The sequence below is a fragment of the Mirounga leonina genome, unplaced genomic scaffold (assembly GCF_011800145.1).
Source record: "Mirounga leonina isolate KUSES-001 unplaced genomic scaffold, KU_Mleo_1.0 Mir_153, whole genome shotgun sequence".
NCBI lineage: Eukaryota > Metazoa > Chordata > Mammalia > Carnivora > Phocidae > Mirounga > Mirounga leonina.
In genome coordinates, this window is record NW_023270387.1 from 38,683,145 (window position 1) to 38,705,258 (window position 22,114).

General features: G+C 43.7%; 1 protein-coding gene across 1 annotated transcript in view; it reads right to left on the reverse strand.

The window, feature by feature from the left end:
- FAT3 (FAT atypical cadherin 3) overlaps positions 1-22,114 on the reverse strand; it is a 524,400-nt gene that overhangs the window by 112,929 nt on the left and 389,357 nt on the right. Inside the window, 3 exon segments of the mRNA XM_035009400.1 lie at positions 6,689-6,824; positions 6,826-6,900; positions 9,589-9,903. Coding sequence (XP_034865291.1) covers positions 6,689-6,824; positions 6,826-6,900; positions 9,589-9,903 — 526 coding nt within the window.

Genomic DNA, 22,114 nt, shown 5'->3' on the forward strand with positions numbered 1-22,114 from the left:
ACCGAGTGGCATAAAATTTACATATTTTACAAATGGCATATAGGTTGTGTTTTCTTATTAGTCATTTTTCATATGAAAAAATATTTTTTGGCTACTTTTATGGTTGTGATTTTTTAGAGCACTCTCTCTTCTTGCCTGTGTGTGTGTGTGTGTTTGTGTGTGTATCTCCCTCATCCACTGTTGCTGTTTCCAATACTCTGGACTAGGGGTGGGGAGATAGACAAATGGAAAGCAGGTCAAGAGGAGTTTGAGAGACAGAGTCTGTGAAGTGTCTCTCAGTCCGTCAGTATGGTGAGCAGCCTCTGATAGTTGCTTCCAGGGCATGTGCTCCTAGTTAAACCAAGATTTCATGTGAAACAAGGTTCCCAAAATCCTCCCTCGGTTTTAAAATGAATTTCTGACAAGGGACACAGAACCTAGACCAGCAGTTCACCATCAACCCTCACGCAATTTAATAACCTACCACTTAGGCATCCCATTTCATAAACGACTCCATATCTCTCCCCCAGGGCTCATTTCTCAGGCTCCCTTTTAGCCTGAAATGTGAGTTCATTTCATAGGAAACCACGTCCAATTCATCTGGGGTGAGACTATCAAATGGAAGGAGTCCATTTTGGCTAGCAGCATTCCATTTAAACAAGATGTGCTTCCTCAGAGCCAGTAACACAACATGCAAAGCCAGAGTGTGCTAGGGCAACAGCGTTAGGCTAAACAAAAGGTGGGGACAGGGGAGGACACCGCCGAGCTGGTTGGAGTTTCAACAAAGTGGGAAATTAGAAAAGTCACAGCCTGAGCGTTGCTGCGGGGGTGTGCGGCAGAGATGGTTAAAAGCGAGGTTGTGAACAGCCCACATAACAGATAGTTCATGTCAGGGACATTGCTCTGTGACCATTTTTGGTCAAGATGGGTGTAATAGAGTAAATAAAGAGCAGAAGAGGAGGGTTGGGTTTCTATCAGATTCTCAAGTTAAACGTAACAAGTGAGAATGTCCTAAAAAGCTTCAAAGATGGGACAAGAGTGAAAATACTTGAAGCCAGCAGCTACTGATTGAATATGCTGGGCAGCAGGGCACTGGATCATGATCTGGTCAAGTCTTTCTTTAAAGAAGGGTACAGAGTGTCACCATGTTTCCATAATGAGATCCAATGACGAGTACCCCACTGCTTCCCCTTTAGAGAAGCTTCCAGGCCCCTCCCCTAGCATATGATTCTGTTCTACTCTGTGTGTAATTGTAAAAACACCAACCAAAATCTAGTAGTCACTAAGGGGGAAGTGTTATGTGAGAAGCTTCCAAAACACTGAGCTGCTGAATCTCAATGAATTAAGGGAGTCGTTCACAAGCTGTTCATTCAAGTTCAGCATGTACATCGAACTTAAGGAAAAATGCTAAACACCAATTATGGTTTGATCATGAATAATTTTCTGTCTTGGAATGAAGCAAGCACAACATGGGGCTGAGAAGGATATTTACATGGAAGGCAGGAGATGCTGGGTAGAGGTCAGGAAACAGTGGTAGGAAGGAAAATCCCTTCTAGAATCTGGTTAAAAATTCATTTTCTTAAAACGATGTACAAGGTACTTTTTAGGCTTTGTATTATTTCCCTGAAACCTCTTCAGATGTGCTTCTATGGTCTGTATTGTCGCTATGGAGAAAAGGGAGGGCTTTGGGGGATCAAATTAGTGACAGAGTGCAGAGTAGGAGAAGTTAAGTATTTGATGTCAGTTGAATGTCCTTGAGCAAATGCCACTCTAATGGTTAAGCAAGTGTGTTAGAAATGGTACACAGACATGGCTTCTCTCAGGAAGGGTGGGTAAGAGTTTTGTGATAAGGAAATATGATCACTTGATTAGAAAAGACTCAATCTATAGTCAGAGACCAGGCCTGCTGCTAGTGCCACCAAAGAGTTTCACTTGCCCACTTGATCCAACCCTAAGGAATGGCTCCACTTGGGGACAAGGCTTGAGAAGGACAGGTGTAAGCTTATGCGACAGAAGCAGCCCAGACCCCAAAGTCTGTAGGAGCCTATGAGCACCTAAAAGCCAAGGTGATCTTTATATACCTGCAACATGGACAGGTCTTTCGGCTAGAGCTGGACCTATGTGCTAGCTTGCACCATCAGAGAATTGTTTTCAAGGAAAATAAGCAAAGATATTATAAATACTTACTATCTACAAGAAAAACCATTTTTGTAACCGAGGTATCAGGTAAAAAGCTAGAAAAGTGGGTGGCAGCATCCGCCATCAAACCCTGGGTAAAGAGGAATTGTTTAAAGTGTGTAATAAATGGTGGTCTTTACAATACAAATATTTGCCATTGGGATAAAGATACGGAGAATGAGCTGCGAACCAGATTGCGTGCACATTAAAAAGAATGTAAATCAAGGAGCTGCTGGGTTGAACCATAGTCTCCTGAGAAGTGTGGTAAAGCCACAAAGGATTATGGGTTATTTTTGTTCCCTTCGTTTTCTTTCCCTTTCAACACAGAGAAGGAACATGCTGTGCACTGGGCTGTTTAAACACAGAACAGCTGAACTTTATTATGTTTCCTTTTAATTACAGCTTTCTTAACTGGGTTACTAGTTGGGCTTCTGTTTCTAGAAGCTTGAAGAGGGTCTCGCTACACAATATTGTAAGCAGTGGTTCTTTGGAGGAACAGGAAAGTGACTGGCAAATCCATGGTACAGGGGTCCAGACTTGGGAACAAGATCTTGCTTGCCACAGTTTTTGTGAATTTATATTACGGTGAGGGGAAAAGGAATGCAGTTAAACAAGAATCAGGTAGATCTGGAAATATGGAAATGAGGAGACTATACTCCTGGGGGAAAAAGCATGCAGAAACACTATTTCCGCTTACTTAACGAGAATTCATTTGTTATGGCATCTGTAGGTGCTAGGCCAGGATGCTTTGCAACCTGGAATGTCTGTATAGGTGTCTAAATGCAACAAAATCTTGACTCCCTTGGAAGAGTCGCAGAGTCTTTACCTAAGCAAGACCGCAACTTGAACCTGAGATCTCATTCCAGATACGTGCCGACGGTATACATCAGCATTCGACTATAATATACTGCCAAGTTTCTTAAGCATTGGGAAGCACTGTTTCCCTATCTTTTCCCTCTGAGTTAGCTTGGCCAGGGAAGATGCTCAGTTACCAAAGGGAAGAGAGAGGAGAGTCTGGATGGCCAAGGATAACTAAGCAAGAAATCTTGAAAGTGAGAACGAAACATCTGAATATGATAAAGAAAACAATAGATTTTTAGAGAAGGGGAAAGACACTGTCAGCAGATTGAAAAAAAAATGACTGTTCAATTAGAAAGGATTCTCAAAAGGGGGATTTGGTGGAAGGGGGATCATGTTGATCCTGAGAGCAACCCCAGCACCTGGGGAAAAGATTTAACATCTGCGGTGAAACAGAATTGGTGTTTCAAGATGTTGTTGGCTAGATGTGGGGGTGGAAATAAAATCACGTTCTGTTTGGGCATCGGGCCCAGTAAGTTCAATTTGTAGGAGAAGCTCAGCAAGATGTTACCAGGTCTACAGTGAAATCTCTGTGATGGAAGCATCTAGACTAGGGGGACAACGCTGTAGGTCTTCTTTAAGAGAACTACTCCATGCGCTGACACCGAGAGGATTAGGAAGAGTGTAGCACTTAGAAACATGAAGGTGGAGAAACATGGTAACTGGTGCTATGTTTTTGATAATGATTCGTGGATACATATCTGGAGCAGCCCGAAGGGATTCCATCCAGGGAGGGTTGTCATCTGTAAACTGCCCCCCTCTTCTTGGACTAGTTCTCATTTTGTCAAAGGTGCCATCGTTGCTATGGCTGGGAATACAGTGGAAGGTCGTGCTGACTCTGGGCTGGTCTCAAGAGGCATTAGTGGGGTTAATGCATTGGCTGCCTGGAGCATCTCCATTGGTTGCCACTGTTTATTCCACTCACCCTGAAGCAATCAACAGAAGCATGGGCAGGAGGAAGGAATGAGGGGACAAAGGCCTTGACCTTAAAGATTAAGAATGGAGATTGGATCAACACAAATGAAAATACACAATAGCACTAATAATACTAACATGAAAACATGCAGGTAAGGTTACATGCAGCATTACCAGGCATGCTTATCTACACACAATCATACACACACACACACATGAGCACACATGCATGCAGGAATGCTGAGGAATTGCAAACTGGCTTGGATATCTGGGGTCAAATGGCTGGTTGGACTGAATGTCAGAGAAAAGTGTGCTTGGAGGATTTTTGAAGTGGGGTACAAATGAGGGCTTCCTGCGGCAGGTGGGGATGGTAGTGGGCCGTGCCATGGGGCAGGAGGCTGCATGCATGGATCACACAAGGGCGAGAAGCAGTGCTTTTGGGTGTAGAGGAGCTTGCAAACTGGAGTGTCAGGGAGGAGGGAGATAAACAGGTGGCTGATGAGAGACAGCATAGCTCAGGACAGCATGCCAGGTGCCCTGCTGCCTGCTGGGTTTTGACTGTACTCTTCTCTGGGCTATTTATTTATTTATTTATTTATTGTTTAAAAGATTTATTTATTTCAGAGAGAGAGAAACAGTGAAAGAGAATGGGGGGAGGGGCAGAGAGAGAAGAGAATCTTAAGCAGACTCTTCGCTGTGCACGGAGCCCAATGTGGGGCTCAATCCCACAAGCCTGAGATTACAACCTGAGCTAAAACCAAGAGTCGGACACTAGACCAACTGAGCCACCCAGGCGCTCCTGGGCTATTTAGGAGAAATCACTATTGCACATGCCCCTGGAGGCCTGGCACCAGGGACATATGTAGAAAGTGAGATGCATTTTTGATGGCTCCGATCGGGAGTGACAGCGAAGGAACCACCAAGGCCATAGCACAGACAACGAGGTGATGCACACGTGCCACCTTTGTTTTGCTAAGAAAGAAGCTGCATCAGATAAAAACTTAATGGGCTGAAAACTACTGAGAAGATACAGACTCAAAGACATCTTTCACGGATCAGAAGAGGTTCCATTTCAAATGCCTTAAGTAGAGATGAAGAAGGAGTTGAAAGCTCGGAATGAGGATGGCCATGTACAGGGATGGTATGATTAATGCCAACTAAGTAAAACAAAGATGTTCTACCGGCATTCCAGCAAATGAAATATGCAGAAAACACGCCCATTTTGGGGAAGTTCAGAGGACCTTCTACAGAGGTTTGATTGGAGGCCAGGGGGCATTCTTTTTCTGTGCCTCATTAAAACAGATGTGGAATGTTCTAAATGCTTTCTCCAGATCCAGCCATTCCTGGAAAGTGGGGTAGGTTCTTGCCCATCTGATCCAGGCAGGGACATATGGAAGGAAATGATTCCTGCAGACCCGGTCTCTGGATTCCCGGCCTCCCACAAAGAGCAGTGGGAAGTCAGCTCCAGCTCAACCCAGTGTCAGGTCCGGGGGCTGGCACATTCTCCCCGCTCTCCTCTCTGAGCTACAGCCTGTTTTGTTTCCTGGTCCTTGGCACTTATTTGCCCTGCCCCACCTCTCCCTGCCTGTGTGTGTGGGGGGGGGGGACAGGGGCAGGGGTGCTGTTTTGCCCTCTCCTTTTGCAGCCTGCAGTGCTTGCTTGCTTGCTTTCAAGGAATGTAAAGGTTGGCTCCCAAGGTCTGTCCTGCACGCTTCCATCTGCTTTCTCTATTCTGTTCTTGTAGAAAGCTCTCACTGGCTATATATCTAGGTTCCATTTTCTGCCTTTCCTTTTGTGGAAGGCAGCCAGGGACCCTCTTGGTGGAGCTTTCTGGTCTATGAATGGCACTACTGCTGCAAAATAGAGGTGTTGGGATAAATTTTAATTTATTTCTCAATTGGAAAAGGCCCCGTCACATAACCCAACCTACAGAATGATAAAAACAGAACAACCAAAGCCCATATACCTCAGAAGCAGAGAAAAAAAAAATTAAGTAAATCAAAACAACCCCTCCCCCAAATCCAAACCCCATCAAACTTCAAACAAAGGAGTCAGTGGTTTCGAGTAATGCAATAGTTGTTAGAGGCATTGTATGAAATCTGTGGGCTACACTTGAGACTGTTACAGGCAGTTATGAAAGATGTAATATAATTTGCTTAAAAAAAAAAAAAAACCCTGTAAAAGGCAGATTGGATAGCTGTATTTTAGCAAATGTGTTTGCACTAAGGGTACCTTCTGTTGAACAGTTCTGCCCACAAGCTGTCTGTAGAATATAGAACATCTCTCGAGCATGCTTGCCACCTTGAAGCAGGGCAGTCGGGAGCAGAAAAAAAAAAAAGAACAGAATGCAGAAAAAAGGTGAAGAAAAAGAGAGAAATGAAGGACAGCAAGTCTAGTACCATCAATACATTTAGAAATGAGATTAGCCAAGTGTGACAATAGAATTTAAATGACACACAGAAAGACATTAAGATTGCAGTAAATAACGTACTATGGAAAATCCAGCCAGAGAGCACTTTCTGTTCAGCTTAGCTACAGAGTTGGAACGAAAGCACAGGTCGATTATTCATTTTACTGGCTCTTTTGCATTCCAGCACTATACATCTTTTCATCTTAGCACTAATCGTTAGTGGGTTGTTTTTTTATTTTTATCTTTTTTGTATTTTTTGTATTATTTATTTATTTATTTATTTATTTTGTTAGTTATTCCAGTCAATGATTACATTGCCCAGTACTGCTCTGGAGGACTCAAACTTACCAACTATGTCAAACCACAGAGGGGTGTTGGCTGGTTGCACAGACACCACCCCCACAATCTCGGTGACTCTATCGCTTTCCATGACTGTGAAGTTATAAAACGGCTCATCAAAAGTCAGCGGTATAGGTGAGGGGGGGTGGTTTCTTAATCCATTCAATGTGGAGGCGGGCCGTGGAGGATTTCTGTGGGCGCCCATTGTCCACTGCCTTTATCTACTCACACATGGAGAGAACATAGAAAGAAGTCTTAGAGCTCGGATCCCTGTGGAAATTTGGGTCTGTCACTCATCCGTGTTGGCCCAAGGATCCATCCTCATCACAGTGCCAGCCAAGGGAAGGGAGAGTGGAGATCTGGGTAGAATGTACTCAGGAATCGGGGGACACAACTGAGTCATGTGGGGGGGGTCCCATATAGCATTCACTGGAAGGTGATCTGAACCACCACCAACTTTACAGATGTGGAAAACTTGAAAAACAAAAGATGCACTTACCCATTTTTAGTGTTTTATGGGCATGACTGATAGCTACATAAATAGGAATAGCTAATTTGATTCCTTGTACCTCTAGTGGTGATGCTTGAAGGGAATAAAGTGCACTGTGAATCCTTAAGTGTGAATGATGAGAGCGTGTGTGTGGTCGTGTTGTGCAGCTCCTTCCTTCTGCTTTATTTTGGGGAAAGCACTGTGTTCACTCAGAATCCCAGGAAGGTGATGCGATAGGTGTGGGAAAGGCAGCAGCCTTGCTCGAACTGCCTCAGAAGCCCCTCAGTTATGCCAACTCTGAAGGGGCAAAGAACTCTCTTGGTGAAAGCGTGGGCTCCTGGTGACAGCAGGATGGGGAGGAGGGTACTAATGACTCTCCTCTATGGTCTTATTTAAGAACTGAAGAAAGCATGTTTCCTCACTCAGCTGTGCAGGATGAACTGCTATGTTGTCCTGGACTTCAATGATGGTTCAAGTTCAACAAGCAAAAACCACGGACAGAAAAATTTCAAAAATCAATTAAAAAAAAGGATTTTTAAAATACCACATCTTAAAAATAACATGTATAGGTGCAAGGCTAATTGTTATAGCCTTTAAAAACAGTGACAACTCACAGCACCCAAATGCTATGTGATCATGAATGGCCACTTTGCTCCGGAAAATTCCTGTGAGATGGAAGACCCTTGAAGATACATGTCTTAGGTCAGGTTTCCTAGGAGCAGAGTCTGAGACAGGGATTTGAGTACAAATCATTTTGGGGGTGGGGTAAGTATTCTCAGGAGAAAGGGACTGAATGAAGCAGGATGAACAGGAGAAAGATAGTAAGCAGGGGTGGGGTGAGTATTCTCAGGAGAAAGGGACTGAAATGAAGCAGGATGAACAGGAGAAAGATAGTAAGCAAGGGTGTGGTCTCAGCTGAAGTTTAATCTCAGCCTGATCCAATGGGGGGGGGGGTGGTTCTGAATCCTCAATTGCACTGCTGGGTTGGATCCACCTAGAGGCAAGGGGTTGGCCTTTTGTGTCAATTAGCCATTGGCTACGGGCTGCTGGCCTGGGGTGGGAGTGTGGGACCTCCCGGGTCAAGAAGTTCAGCCAAGGATGATTCTCTCCAGAAGGGGGCAGATGTGAGCTCTTAGCAGCCAACACTCATAGTTGTTGGGGCATAGCTGCATCAGCCTGGTAAAGGGGATCTGGGTGGAGCACAAACAATATCCACTATAGTCTGTCCATCCAGTCCTCAAAGACTCCCATTGTCACACAACTATAGTAGCACATATTACATCAGAGCTGCTAATGGCAGAAAAAGGGCCAGTTTTTTATTATCTTCTTTTCTCTGCCCACTGTTCTAGATATGTTATTGAGTAGGGAAAGAAGCCCAAGTCCAGACCATAAGAATGAAAAGACAAATCAAGGGACTCAGACCATCCTTTAAAATAATACAGGACTGACTGTATACAGCAGAGAAGGCTGCAAACTAAGAGAAGGACAGCAGATGGAGCTGACTCTTGACAGTTGTTGGGACCCTGGCAAGTGCCCATCACTTGTAAGGATGACCAATCCCCTTTCTGGCATAGGTGCTACCTTTCTAAAGTGGTTGGGGATGGTGGGAGCAGACGGCACCTTAGGTATGGGAATTTTAAGTCTCTATTTGAGATAGTGCTCTTTTTTTTTTCTTTTAATTCTCTAACAATGAAAAATGTAGTCATTTTTTACTTAAGTTTTTTCACTTTTGCAGCTTATGCAGAATAAGCATAGTTGAGATTTGTGTCTCAATTTTCACAGCTGTCTTATCACACTGTCAACAATTACAAGAGTTGTTTTCTTTGGTAAGTCTTGGGGAAATAGTGAATGATATGTTGGGTGGTGGGTGTAATATGTCACTCTGGTATTCTCCTACCCTCAGTTTTCACCTATGCTGAGTACCTTGAAATGATTTAAGGCTGCAGGAAGTGTGGTTGAGTATGTGATGGAACAGGCCATGTACTGGGAACAGAGGAGGTTTGCTGATAGGACACAACCAAAGGAAATGGTCTCATTATTTAAAAATATCACTGAAGGGGCGCCTGGGTGGCTCAGTCGTTAAGCATCTGCCTTCAGCTCAGGTCATGATCCCAGGGTCCTGGGATCGAGCCCCGCATCGGGCTCTCTGTTCAGCGGGGAGCCTGCTTCTCCCTCTCCCACTCTGCCTGCTTGTGTTCCCTCTCTCACTGTCTCTCTCTGTCAAATAAATAAATAAAATCTTTAAAAATAAAAAATAAAAAATAAATAAAAATATCACTGAAGCAGAAAGTAGCCTTCCACAGCTGTGTGGCTGTACTTATTACTCTAAAGATATATTACTCAAATGAATATACATGAGTAAGAAAGTAACTCCCACCACCACCCCCATGAATGTTAATGAGGTTCAGAAAAATCTTACCGTTAGGATGTCATAACTTCCTGCTGTAAACTGCTTTCTGGAAGAAACCATGCCAGTTTTAGGGTCAATAAAAAACTTTCCATCATCATTCCCATCCACAATACTGTAGGAGATTTCTGCATTGGGGCCTTCATCTCTGTCAAATGCAAAAGCCCTATAAATGGGTTCTCCCCTCTTTTTTCGGTCACGTTCTGGCAGCTTGATCTGGTAGACCTTCTCTGGGAACTGGGGTTTATTGTCATTTTCATCCAAAACCTGAACCACCACCCAAATGGTGGACTGTTTTGGAGAGGAACCGCCATCTGTCACAGTCACCTGAGTTTTGAAAGAGAAAGCATTTTGCAATCAGAATGGAGAAAAACTTCTCTTGCCACTCCTTCCTTTGCCTGCCCCACAAAAGGCCTATTCTGTGCCTTAGGGCATCTCAACTTTTCTTATTCCTGTAGTTCATGGTCAATGCATAACTCTTCATAGTTCATCTGTAAAGGCAGGGAATGCCCTATATCCAGTAATGGAAATCACTGCAAAGGTTAGGAGGGAAGCAGAGCTCTCATTGTGCTGTGGAGTGGAGAGGGAGAGAAAAAGAGGATCGACTTTACAAAATGTATTAGCTTATGTAAACTTAGTGGACATAAAGTATACCCCTCAACAGACACAAAAAACAATATAATCATTATTATATGTTAAACAATGGGCATTTCTTCTAATTCTTGGACAATGATATCACCATTTAAATTCTTTCAGTATTCATTTTCTTTTCCTTTCCATTCTGTAAAACTTGTGAGTTTTACATTATTACTGTACAAAAGGAAAACTGAGATATATGCTTCAGAATTTTGATGGCTCATTGTAAGTACATTTGACAGTTTTAATACATTTTTAACAGTAACAAAATAATTTTCCCCCCTCTGGGAAACTCAAGAGGGGATGGACACTTCTTCCTGCATCTCTATTCTTATGAGTGTCTGGGAAAAACTGAGAGAGAGGAGAGAAATGAAGAGGAGAGTCAGTGTGGGTAGTCTTCTTGGTCATAGTGATAATAATTACTAACATAGAAATACTTGTACATGAGGATGGTTTCGCCATTTATAAAGCACTCTTCCATGCATTGTATCCTTCACTTTCCAAAAGACCCTTTTCACTAAGTGGAGGCTTATTTGTTCCCATTTTACAGAGGAGTAAACAGAGGCACAGAGGTCCCCTTGTTACCAAGTGCTAAGGCCAGGTATTATTAAGTTTTTGGCAATTCTTAATGTTCTGTGTGACCACAAACCTGGAAGAACATGTATTTCATCTTTAAATCATTACCTGGAATAAGACAGCTTATTCCTACAAAATATATATTTGGAGGCTAGAAGGAACATAAAGACATACTCGGCACCAATAGGAGAAAAACAACAGTGAATTACAACACCTGGTCATCCAGTTTTTCACCTAATAAAGCAATCTGACAGGAATAATGGAAACAAAGGCCAAAAATGTGGGAAAACAAATTAAAGGCTTTTTGCAAAATGGAAATGCAATGTAGTTTAGTTTCTCTTACAAGCCACCTAGGAGAATGGCTTTAATAGAATTAAGATAAATTTTCATGGGAGTCCTTGCTTTCTTTGAGAAATCAATCAAGTTTCCTTCTAAAGTTATTTTCCCAATTGGTTTGTTATGTTTCACAAAAGAAACACGTCGGGACCAATATGTGCCAGGGCTGGATTTTGACTCCTGAGATTTTCCCGGACGTGCTGAGCTCTGAAGAGGCACATTCTGCTGTTGCTGCCGGAGTAAAATGTTATACTCCCAGGTGAGTTGTGTTGACCAAAACACATTGATTTCTTGGCTGCTCTACTTCCCTGCCTCTCTTTTCTCCTTGAACAGCCTCTTTCTGAATCCAGGCAACTCTCTCTGTCTTCACCATGCACAAAATCATCTCCTCATCGCTTCTCAATAAATGCCCCTTGGTGGGCTCAGAGATGGGGTCCCGGGGCTGCTCAGGGCCACGTGGCTGTGAAGGAAAGGATTCTGGGCTGTGGTTCACCACTCACTCGAGGATCCTGCTGCTGTAAAGTGCTTTCTTTTGGGGTCGCCTGGGTGGCTCAGCCGGTTAGGCGTCTGCCTTTGGCTCGGGTCATGATCTCGGGGTCCCGGGATCGAGCCCTGGATCGAGTCTGCTTCTCCCTCTGCCCCTCACCCCTCTCGTGCTCTCTGTCTCTCACTCTCTCTCTCAAATAAAAAATTAGATATTTTTTAAAAAATGCTTTCTTTTGGAGTAGAGCTGGATTTACACACCCAGGTCCTTCAGGTGTCTGCTTAGCACAGCTGCTCCCAGGTGTGCTATGGGGAGCTGGGTCCCTCCTGGCCCCACCTCACCTCAAGCACCCAGCTTGGTCTTGCTCTCTCAGGCTACATAGGCATCCTTGGGTCCTCGATAGAGAGCAACAACTCTTCCCTCCAGGGCTTTTGCACACCCTGCCCTCTCTCCCTGGAGGGCTCTCCCCATCCCTTCCCCTGGGTCTTGCCTCCTCATCCTTGAGGTCCAGCTGAAATGTCTTTTCTTCAGGGGTGCCTTCTCTGAGCCCACAGACCAAGCGCCAGCCCCCCACACCTCATGCCCCTCCTGTAGCACACGCTTTACATTACCCGATACTTTTCTTTTGTAGCACTTACTCTTGTGGAAAGTAACTAAATACATGACTCTTCATCTGAGCTGATAAGCTGTGTAAGGGCAAAAACAGACTTTGCCTGGTCTGTTCGCTGCTCTCACTCCTGTGTCAAGCTACGCAGGTAGAACGCGCACCACAAATGCTTATTTACTGAATTAGCCTCTGACACAGGTCTTACTTGGGCAACCTCTTGAGCCAAAGCAGTCTTACCTTATAAAATCTGCTCAGACCATTAGAGGCCCTTTTTACAACAGAGCCCCCAGCTGCCTTTCCTGCCTTCTGGCCTGTGACTCCTCCATCTTATCCATGGTTTCCAATACCACCTACGGCTGATCATTCCCCAACGTGTACTCCTGTGCCCGAAGCTCGCTCTCCATACCAAACCAGTATGTCCAACTATGTACCAGGAATCTATTCTCTGGACCTCTCATGTCACAGACTGGAAAACATTACCTTCAAACCTCCCCCTTCTCCTGTTTTGATTCTCTATGAAGGACACCCCCACCTACTGCCACACTGGTCTGTCCCAGAACCCTGGGCATCTACCTAGAGCCCCTGTTCTCACTATCCACATCCAACCAAACTCGGAGGCCAGCAGGTGCACCTTCTCTAGTCACACTGCCCCAGGATAGGCCTCCTTTGCATCTTGTTTGGATTGCTACGGTAGCCTCCTGGTCTCCCTGCCTCCAACCTTCATCTTTGTTGTAAAGTTATTTCTTCCTTAAAAATTGGATGTCACTGACCTTGTATAACACCCTTCCAGGGCTCCTTGAGGACAAGGATCTGGCCAGACTTATTTATCACTGTGCCTTATCCACCCCTTCCCAGCCTCCATGCCCAGTTACACTGTGAACCTGGGAGGTTCTGAGTATGTTATGTTCTTACACTCTCATTCCACTGTACAGCTGTTTGTCTCCATGGAATGCCTTCTCTTGGAAATACACCTGACTCATTCTAGAAGCTTCAATTCAAACACTCCTTCTCGAAAGTCAATCCTGCCTCCTGCAGACAGATGGAGGCGCCCTCACCACGTTCCCCCTCCACTGTGTGCATAACTCCAGGACGCTAATTATCATCTGTATTTTTCAGTGTCTGTATGCTTGTTGGTCTCCACTCAAACTTTCCAGAACAACCCAAATTAGGGATTGTCTCTTACTCATTGTTATGTCTGGTACCCGGTACAGCCCTAAGTGTCAAATAAATACTGTTAAATGAAATTAAGAATTAATTTACCCAAAACTCTTCCCTATGATAATAAGTGGAGGGAACATTCAGACACTGAAGAATCTGTTTCTTCATCTATAAGAAATTAAGAGACTGATAACATACAATCCCTAAGTGCTTCTTGCTTTATGAATCTATGAATGGGGGTTAGACAGAGCTAGTACAACTTTAACCCTGAACTATGGGGTTCATACCCACCTGACATCACAGAGAACATTACCAATCCCATGATTACTCATAATGATTTCTAGCCACTTCCCAAACTGTGCTGGCCATTGCAGACACTGACTACAATCTACTGAAGTAATCTATTCATGTGTTTGGCTCTTTCAACAGGCTGTGAGCTACTCAGAGGCAGGGACCTTGACTTTTTCATCTTCGCTGGAACCTCCTGTACTCTCAATAAATGCTTGCTGAACTGAACTACGTCATTTCTGACCTTAGAGTCTTCATTTCCATTTTTATTTCTCTAGACCCACTGATGTGTTCAGCTATGTTTGTACCTGGAATATCAATCATTAATGATTCCATCAGATTTTTAGACTTCATTCTTCATGTTGCCTTAGGCCTCAACCCACCAGCTGGAATTAGTCTCTACGGAAAAGGAGCAGCAGCGCTGGGGATCGAAGCAAAACTAACTGAGACGAATCCTTACCATCTCCTCCTCCACGTCATTTTTCATTAGCAATAAATTAGCTGTTGTTTAGAAACTATCCCTTCTTGTCCCACCACAATGTGACAAGGGAATACCGAGCCATCCTAACCTGGATTTTCTGTCATCAATGATCAATAATCAGTGGTTCAGCAATTAATCAAAGCCTGAAAGATTCATTTCTTTAGGTGCTTATGGCTAGCGCCTGACAAAAGGAACCACAACTAGAACCACAACCACTGAAAATACAGTAGAGCCCATTTCATTCTTCCATGGTGTCCTTGGGATCTGTGACTATCAGGCAGAACCAGAGGAAATCAACACGACCCAGTGGATTATAACGATAAAACAACAAAGAGGAACATGTTTATACGTCTATCCCTGGAAGATGCAAAAGCTTTATAAGACCAAAAATGGATGGGCATGGAGAATTCTGGAGTTATGGCAGCTGGTGGAGGCCACACTTCTGACTCACTGAAATTTTCTGATGTATTTATATTTGTGGTCTCTTTCCCTGTAGTAGAATAGAAGAATGGAAACTGCCTGAGAGTGGAGACCTTGTGTCTTGTCCACGGCCTTGTCCCCACGGATTATTGAGAGTATCTGAAAATATATTAAATATTTCTAGAATGGAGAGTTCAATTCTGGCATTCTCCTTAACCATTAATTCATCGTAGATGGCTATTTCCAGGCCATTACACTTAGCGTTGTAAACCTCTCTTCAGGGATTACATATCCCCCTTCCTATACTTTATATTTATCCTTGACATTTTACCATTATCAGACATATATTTAACTCATAATCTTATTTATTGCCTGTCTTCCTCTTTAGAATATGAGCTCCATAGAGCATCGGCTTTCGTCTATTTTGTTCACCAATGTATTCCTGGAACCTACGACAGCAGATGCAGTAAGCATTCAACAAATACCTGTTAAATAAATGAAATATTCAAGTGCCTGTAGTTATAAAACTCTTTTCGAAGCAAATTAGGTGATACACCAACCAACAAACCACCCCAAAAAAATCTGGATTCATACTAAATTCACCCTTCCCCCATGCCCCAAACCTTCTGTAATATTCCTGACTTGCAATCCATTTGGCCTCAGTTTAGATACTTTCAGTAAGACACACTCACTGCCTTAGGAAGCAGCCCAGTGGTTGACGGGTTCGATGTTCTCAAAGCTCTTTTTAATACTGCACCTGCATCTACCTGCCTGTCATTAGCTCAGACTGCCTATCGCTTCCCAGAGACTGGTTTTACTTTTTGTAACTATACAGAAAAAGTCAAATTTCTCTTGCACCTTGTCTCAGTTATCTACTGCTGTGTAACCCAAAACTAAGTGGCTTAAATAACCCATAATGCTTTTATTATCTCTCCCAGCTTCAGAGGCTGAATGGGGAAAGTTCTTACTTGGGGTCTCTCATGCAATTGCAGTCCCAGGGAGCTGGGACTGCAGTCACTGGACATGTCTGTCGGTTGATAGTAGCCATTGGCTGGGACCATAGCTGGGGCTGAGCCTATGCTTCCTTGCAGCATGGTGGCTGGGTTCCTTTCATTATTTCCTTTAATTCCTTTAATTGTTAAAACAGTCTCATGAGATAGGCACTATGATCGCACCTATTTGATAAAGAAATTGAATTTAAGAACTTGTCCTAGGTCACAGTGCTCCTAAGTGGAAGAGCTTGTTTTAACCCTGGCAGTTTGGTTCTAAACCAGGGATTGGCAAACTATAGCCCATGGGGGCGCCTGGGTGGCTCAGTTGGTTAAGCGACTGCCTCCGGCTCAGGTCATGATCCTGGAGTCCCAGGATCGAGTCCCACATCTGGTTCCCTGCTCAGCAGGGAGTCTGCTTCTCCCTCTGACCCTTCCCCCTCTCATGCTCTCTCTCTCTCTATCTCATTTTCTCTCTCAAATAAATAAATAAAATCTTTAAAAAAAAAACAAAACTATAGCCCATGGGCCAAACCTAGCCGCTTGGGATGCAGCCACGCCCACTCATTAACATATTACCTAGAGCTGCTCTCCTGTTCTAAAGACAGTGGAGTGGTGGAGGCAGAGACCATATGGGTCAAAAGCCTAAAATACTTACTATTTGGCTCTCTACATAAAAAATCTGCTGACCTCACTTACTGCATGCCTGCTTTGCTTGGTTCTTTGCATGGTGATTTACATTGTCACTATTTTTCACAGGAACCTGGTAGACATTGCCACTTCGATTCTACAGCTAGAGAGACAGACAGTGGGGCTCAGTAGTTAAGGAAGGAATTTTTGCAAGGCCACTCAGCCAGTAAGTGACAAAACACAGGTTCGCACCCAAGTCAATTTGGCGTCACAGCTCATGCTCTTTTCCCCACCCTGCACAGCCTGTGTAGAAGCATCTGTTAACCATCTGTTTCAAACTCCCTCCCCAAATGTGGCTCCGGATCAACATCGAGCTCAGAGCGGTGCTTCTAGAATCAAGCCTTTCCCTCCTTTGAAAATTGGGACCATCTTTGACGGGCTCCGGTCTTTTGGCACCTTTCCTGTTCTCCTCAATTGCTGAAAAACTGCCACCAGGACTTGGGCGGCAGCTGCGACTTCTTTCAGCTCTCTGACTTGAGACCCAACCTTCTTTAGCGCAACTCTATCTCCTGCTATTTTCTTACACTTCTAGGTCGTCAGTTCCCGCTCAAAATCTGCTCTCCCCTCTTCTGTGATAAAGGAGCTGAGAGGTGGGGCGGCGGCGGGGGGAGGGCTTCAGCTTTCCTGTTATCTCTTATTTATCGGGAGCTCAGTGATTTTAACTCTGTGCAAGGCACTCTTCCAAGTGCTTAACAGATAACTAACCCCTTTTTCCTCATATCAGTCCTGGGAGAAGGAAGGAGGGGGGATGATCCCCTTACTACAGGTTAGAAACAGGCAGGGAAAGGTGAAGTACAGTGGAGTCCACCTGGACCAGGGTCCATGTCCCCAGTCATGACCCTCTGCTGCCAGTCCCCTAAATGTTTGCCCCAACTCGCGCCCCAACTCGTGGGTGTGGCCACATTCTCCTTTCTCTGAACACCATTCAAACGTACCATTTCAGTGGCCTCAGCACTTCCGAGATGGAGTGCTTTTACTACCAGTCCATCGGCCATAGTCTAGGCTGATCACACCTCAAATACCACGTATCTCTGTATTCACACATGGCTGCCACGTACTTTCTCCCCGTCCTGGCAATGTTCCTTCTTCTTCCTGAGTACTTGGTGGCCTTCTTATGAGTCTCCTGATCTCTAGGAGCTATTTTTGCACCTGAAACTCTTCTAAGGCAGAAGACAAAGCTCAAAGGAGATTTATGTTTCCCTCCTCCATCTCATTATCAAAAGTCTCAGGAACTAGCTAATAGATTTGTGTGAGGAAGAATTCTAAAGATAAAGCCTTTTAAACTAAGGCAGAGCTTCCAACCACAGGTGACAAGTAGGTTTCAGATACGCTGTGAGACTGAACCTCCTAACTCTTGGGTAGATGAGTGTGACCTCATATAGCTGGACCCCCAGGGCTGGTCATTTCTGGCTGGGGTTAGCCTTTCTCTATACCTGACAGTACTGTACAAATATTATCGTCTTCTGTGTGCACCATAATGGGACAAAGGTTATGAAGCCTGTAATCAATCACTAATAATGTTACCCTTGTCTAGGCTCTGATTACATTTTAAACAATATGCCTAGGGAGGTTACTGGATCCAAAGCATTCTGAACAATACCAAAATTAAAAACTCCACAATATTGAAATCTCCATGCGTAGGACACTCTTCATGCGTAGGATTATAAATGCTATGGATGTTGACAATTAATTCAAGTGAAGATACCTATCTATTTTCACTCTTTTTCTCACAAGCCCAGTTGTGGATAGCAATGCTCTTACCCTTTGTCTCTATTCTTGGTCACTGCACGGGTAGGCAAACAGATGAAGGGCACCCACTATTGGGTATTTATTTTTCTCTATGACATTCTCATATGCACTGAAGAACCTCAGAGTAAAGGAAAACTGCCTTTCTCTACCCTTAGACTCAGCAAAGCACAGAGTCACTAGACATTAAGAGAACTCACGAGTAAGTGGGAATTTAGGTATCATTCTGGTTCATTCCCCCTGCTTTACAGATGAGGAAACAGGTCTAGACAGATGAGCTTCTTAGACCAACATCATATTACTGGCAATAACCTTAATCTTTCCAAGACACTGGCTCCAGAATTCCAAGCTGCCTTTTGAGCTTCAAATGATGCCTCGTGTTCATAACTTCTCAGCTGTGTGATTTCAATATTGTGGAGGTTTTAATTTCGGTATTTTTCAGAATGCTGCACGCTTCAAAAAGAAGAAATGTGTTCAGAGTAGATGCTCTGTTTACTTTTTATCTTCAAAAATGTTTCACAAACATTAAAAACTTAATCCTCTCAAGATAGCCGAGAAGTTGAAAACAACTTTATCTCCTCCCCACAAATAGAGAAACGGGGAGAAATGACCTTCTCCAAGTATACTCTGGGGCTGATATTAACATGGGGACTGGAATTCAGACCTGTCTGCTTGTGGGCTCAGATGACTGCACTGCTGGGAAGACAAGTGCTTCCTGCCATTTCTGGAAAGAAAACTATGTACAAACACTAAATTAAAGGGTAGGTCTTGAAGGAGGAATAGCTCTTAAAGATAAACCTTCTGAAAGGTAAAATCATTGAGCTAAAATTAACCTGTACTATCACCCATATTTTCCATGGAGGGAAAGAAATAAAAAGCCAGCTTTAAACCACCTGCCCTTGGTTTTATTACATGTGATTTCTCTGATTTGACCTATCAGTTGGCATTAAGAAATCACCTGGAGATGGGTAGGTGTTCCAGTCACTCACCATCCTGCCTTACCCAGTCCGTGCTGCTGTCTCCTAGGTACAGTTGAGGGACATATTCTCTGGACTGTAGAAGACTCATGTCCCTGCTCTTTCTAGTTTCCAGGAAGTTAGATATTTCTACTCTGGACTGTAGAAGACTCGTGTCCCTGCTCTTTCTAGTTTCCAGGAAGTTAGATATTTCAAGAGGTGTATACTTAAGGGGTGGAATACCTTTGTGGAATGGTTTACTTTATATGGGAAAAGTCTTCATTTGAAATAAGAAAAAGGAGGGAATGAGGAATGAAAGGAAACAAGGGAAGAAGGAAGAGATGAGAGGAAGGAAACAGGAAAGGAGAGAAAAGGAAGTACGGAGTGAGATAGATAAGAAAAGAAAGGGAGGAAGGATATAGAAAAACAGGCACGTAGGTAACATCTTGGGAAGAGGTGAATCTAGGAGGCAAACGGGGCAGCTTTCTGAAGAGAGTGGGGTGCATTCCCCTCCATATAATGAACGCCATTTATAAAGGCATGGAAACAAGAAAATCTATTCACTAAGTGTTAGGATTAGCAATCTTTGGGGGGAACAGATGATATTAATCTGATGAGCATTCAGTCTAAACTATCTTCCAGAACATTCGTTTGTCCTGAAAAGTTAAAAGCACAAACCAGAGGGGCACCATGATCCGTGGAACCTAGGTCTTGGGGCCACTGAATCATGCCATTCGTTTTTGTGATCTCTCTCTTTGCCCAAAGATGTCACATTACTGGGGAGCCTAGGATAAATCTGCACATGATCCACCCAGAGACCCCTTGTGAGCACTTTCGGTCTGTCTTCTGCAGAGCGTGGATTCGCACAAGTCTGTGAGCCACTCCAGGGGCTGGTCCACATTAGGACATAGTGGGCCCTCAATAAATATTTCTTGATTGGATGCGTGTGGGAACCTTGCATCTCAGGACAATGAAGGTACCTTTTCTTTGCCATGTTTAGACCTAGCAATTTCTAAATGGCAGCTTTTTTAGAAAGATCCTTGAACAATTCACTTTGGCAGTGGCTGCTAAGATTATATAGCTTTGTCCAAATCTCTTCTTTGCACTTCAGGAAATGAAGTATTTCCCAGCCTGATATCTCTTAAAGGTTTTTTTTCCCTGCAGAGAGGTACACATCAGCTACTAATCTCATCACATTTCCATTTCCTTCCAGGCTCATCTGCTCATCATTTTCTATTCATAAAACTTGCTTGATTCTAATCTTCCCGATCAGCAGGAACTAAACACCTCCTCAAAGTTTCTTTAGAATGATGGTGATTACCACACATGTGCTAACTCCTCCTTTCAAACAGATGGGTCCAATCGAGGTGCTCACATGTGGGCCATTAAGAAAGTTCTGCTATGAACGAAGATGTGACATCATATCAGCCCCGGGACTAAATCCCCCTGTACTATTTCATAATTCCCCTGACATCAAGGCCTTACTCCATATACTATTCCACATTCCCCTCTCTGTGAAACAGAATCCACCAGGTATGAATTACAATGTGAAGTCTATATTGGTAGCTTCCCCTACTTCCCAGCACCAGACCTCACACTTTATGTTACTTCTATCCAGGCAGACTTTCATGCCTTTGGCTCCACTGATGATGCTTTTTGGATTTCAACACTAACACTTCCACCAGACACCAGATTTTTGTTGTTCTACCCACAATCAAGACTTACTGCAAGAAAATAAAGACACTATTCTAGTTACTAGCTCAGAAAAAAGCTTTGCTCCTCTCGCTTGGTAATTCAACATGGGCTTGTATGGCAACTCAGCAGGTCCTTTAACACCTTATCTACCTAAAAATATGAATTTTAAATCTACCCATTTAAAAAAATTAGGCCCATGGGTACAGATGAGAGCACATGTAGACTAAGGCAAAATTCATGGAAAAATTGGTGGCCCAGAGATAGACTTTGCCTGGGCCCATGCAGTGTAGTATAAAAATTTCTGCCAAAATTTATAACTAGATAGGTTTCATATAAAAATTCAAATTCCCAGCTTCTCCTGAAAACTCAGAAGGACTGGTCTACCCCTGTCTCTTGTGTTCCTGATGCTTCAGCCATGTCAGTGTCATTTGTCAACAATACTGTGCAGAAATTTTTCTTGGCATGGAGAAATACTTCTCACCGTCCATATTCTTATCAAAAATGGTTATAAAAGATAGATGGAGAAGTCTTCATATTCAAAGACAAATGGAAGAGAGCACATTTCTTTTTGTAAGTGAAGTACATTCCTGTAAGCTTTGTATGCAAACACTCGGCCTGCTATCCCTCACTCATTTATGATGCCGGAGTGGGCTCTGCAGACATTTGAGCTTGTAACCCTTGGTTCAAGGTCTTGGTAAAAATCTCTCTGTAACGATAGGATGTATATTTTAATGTGTGGCAGAGATAAAACTGTAGCTCTTGGCAGAGACCATTCAGAGCAAGCGGAGTTGTACATATATCATTCCTACTCTGGGTATGATGATTTCATGTACCATGATTCTATAAAAATCAGAAATTTCAAAAAGAAAAAAAACTGAAGGCATCTTTCGCCCTACAGTCATCTAGACAACAAATATGAGTCATCTTGAACACTTCTTTGGCCCTCCTCCCACATCTCATCAGTCATTAACGAGGGGCAATACCAGCTGTGAATCAGAAATAGATGAAGATGGAAGCAGTTCTTTGCCGGGATGCAGAGCTTAGCAACAAAGAACGTGGGCTGGCTTTGGTGCTCTGTGACCTCCTCAGCCAGGTGTCCCTGAGCAGGGCACCACCTGTGTCATTCTAATGGCAGCCCTGAGAATTCTACCTCTGAAGTGTCAGTTGTAGCTCTTGGTTCTTCTCTTCTCTCTTCTTGGGGTCAGGCTCTCATTATCTCCTGCCTAACCCATTGTGTGGGTCTTCAACCTGGTTTCCCTGCCTCTGGTCTTGCCTTATCTCAGTCCATTATTTAGAAAACCGGAGAATCTTCAAATATGAAATTCAGATGATGTCAGTCCCCTGTTGAGAGGACCTCAGGGGTTGCCCACTGCTTAAAGCAAATCTTAGAAAATGTGTCATGGAGAACATCAGTCCTGGAATGTGCTTGCCTTAAAAAGAGAGGGTCCAGGATCCCAGAAGTCTGAAGAGCACTGT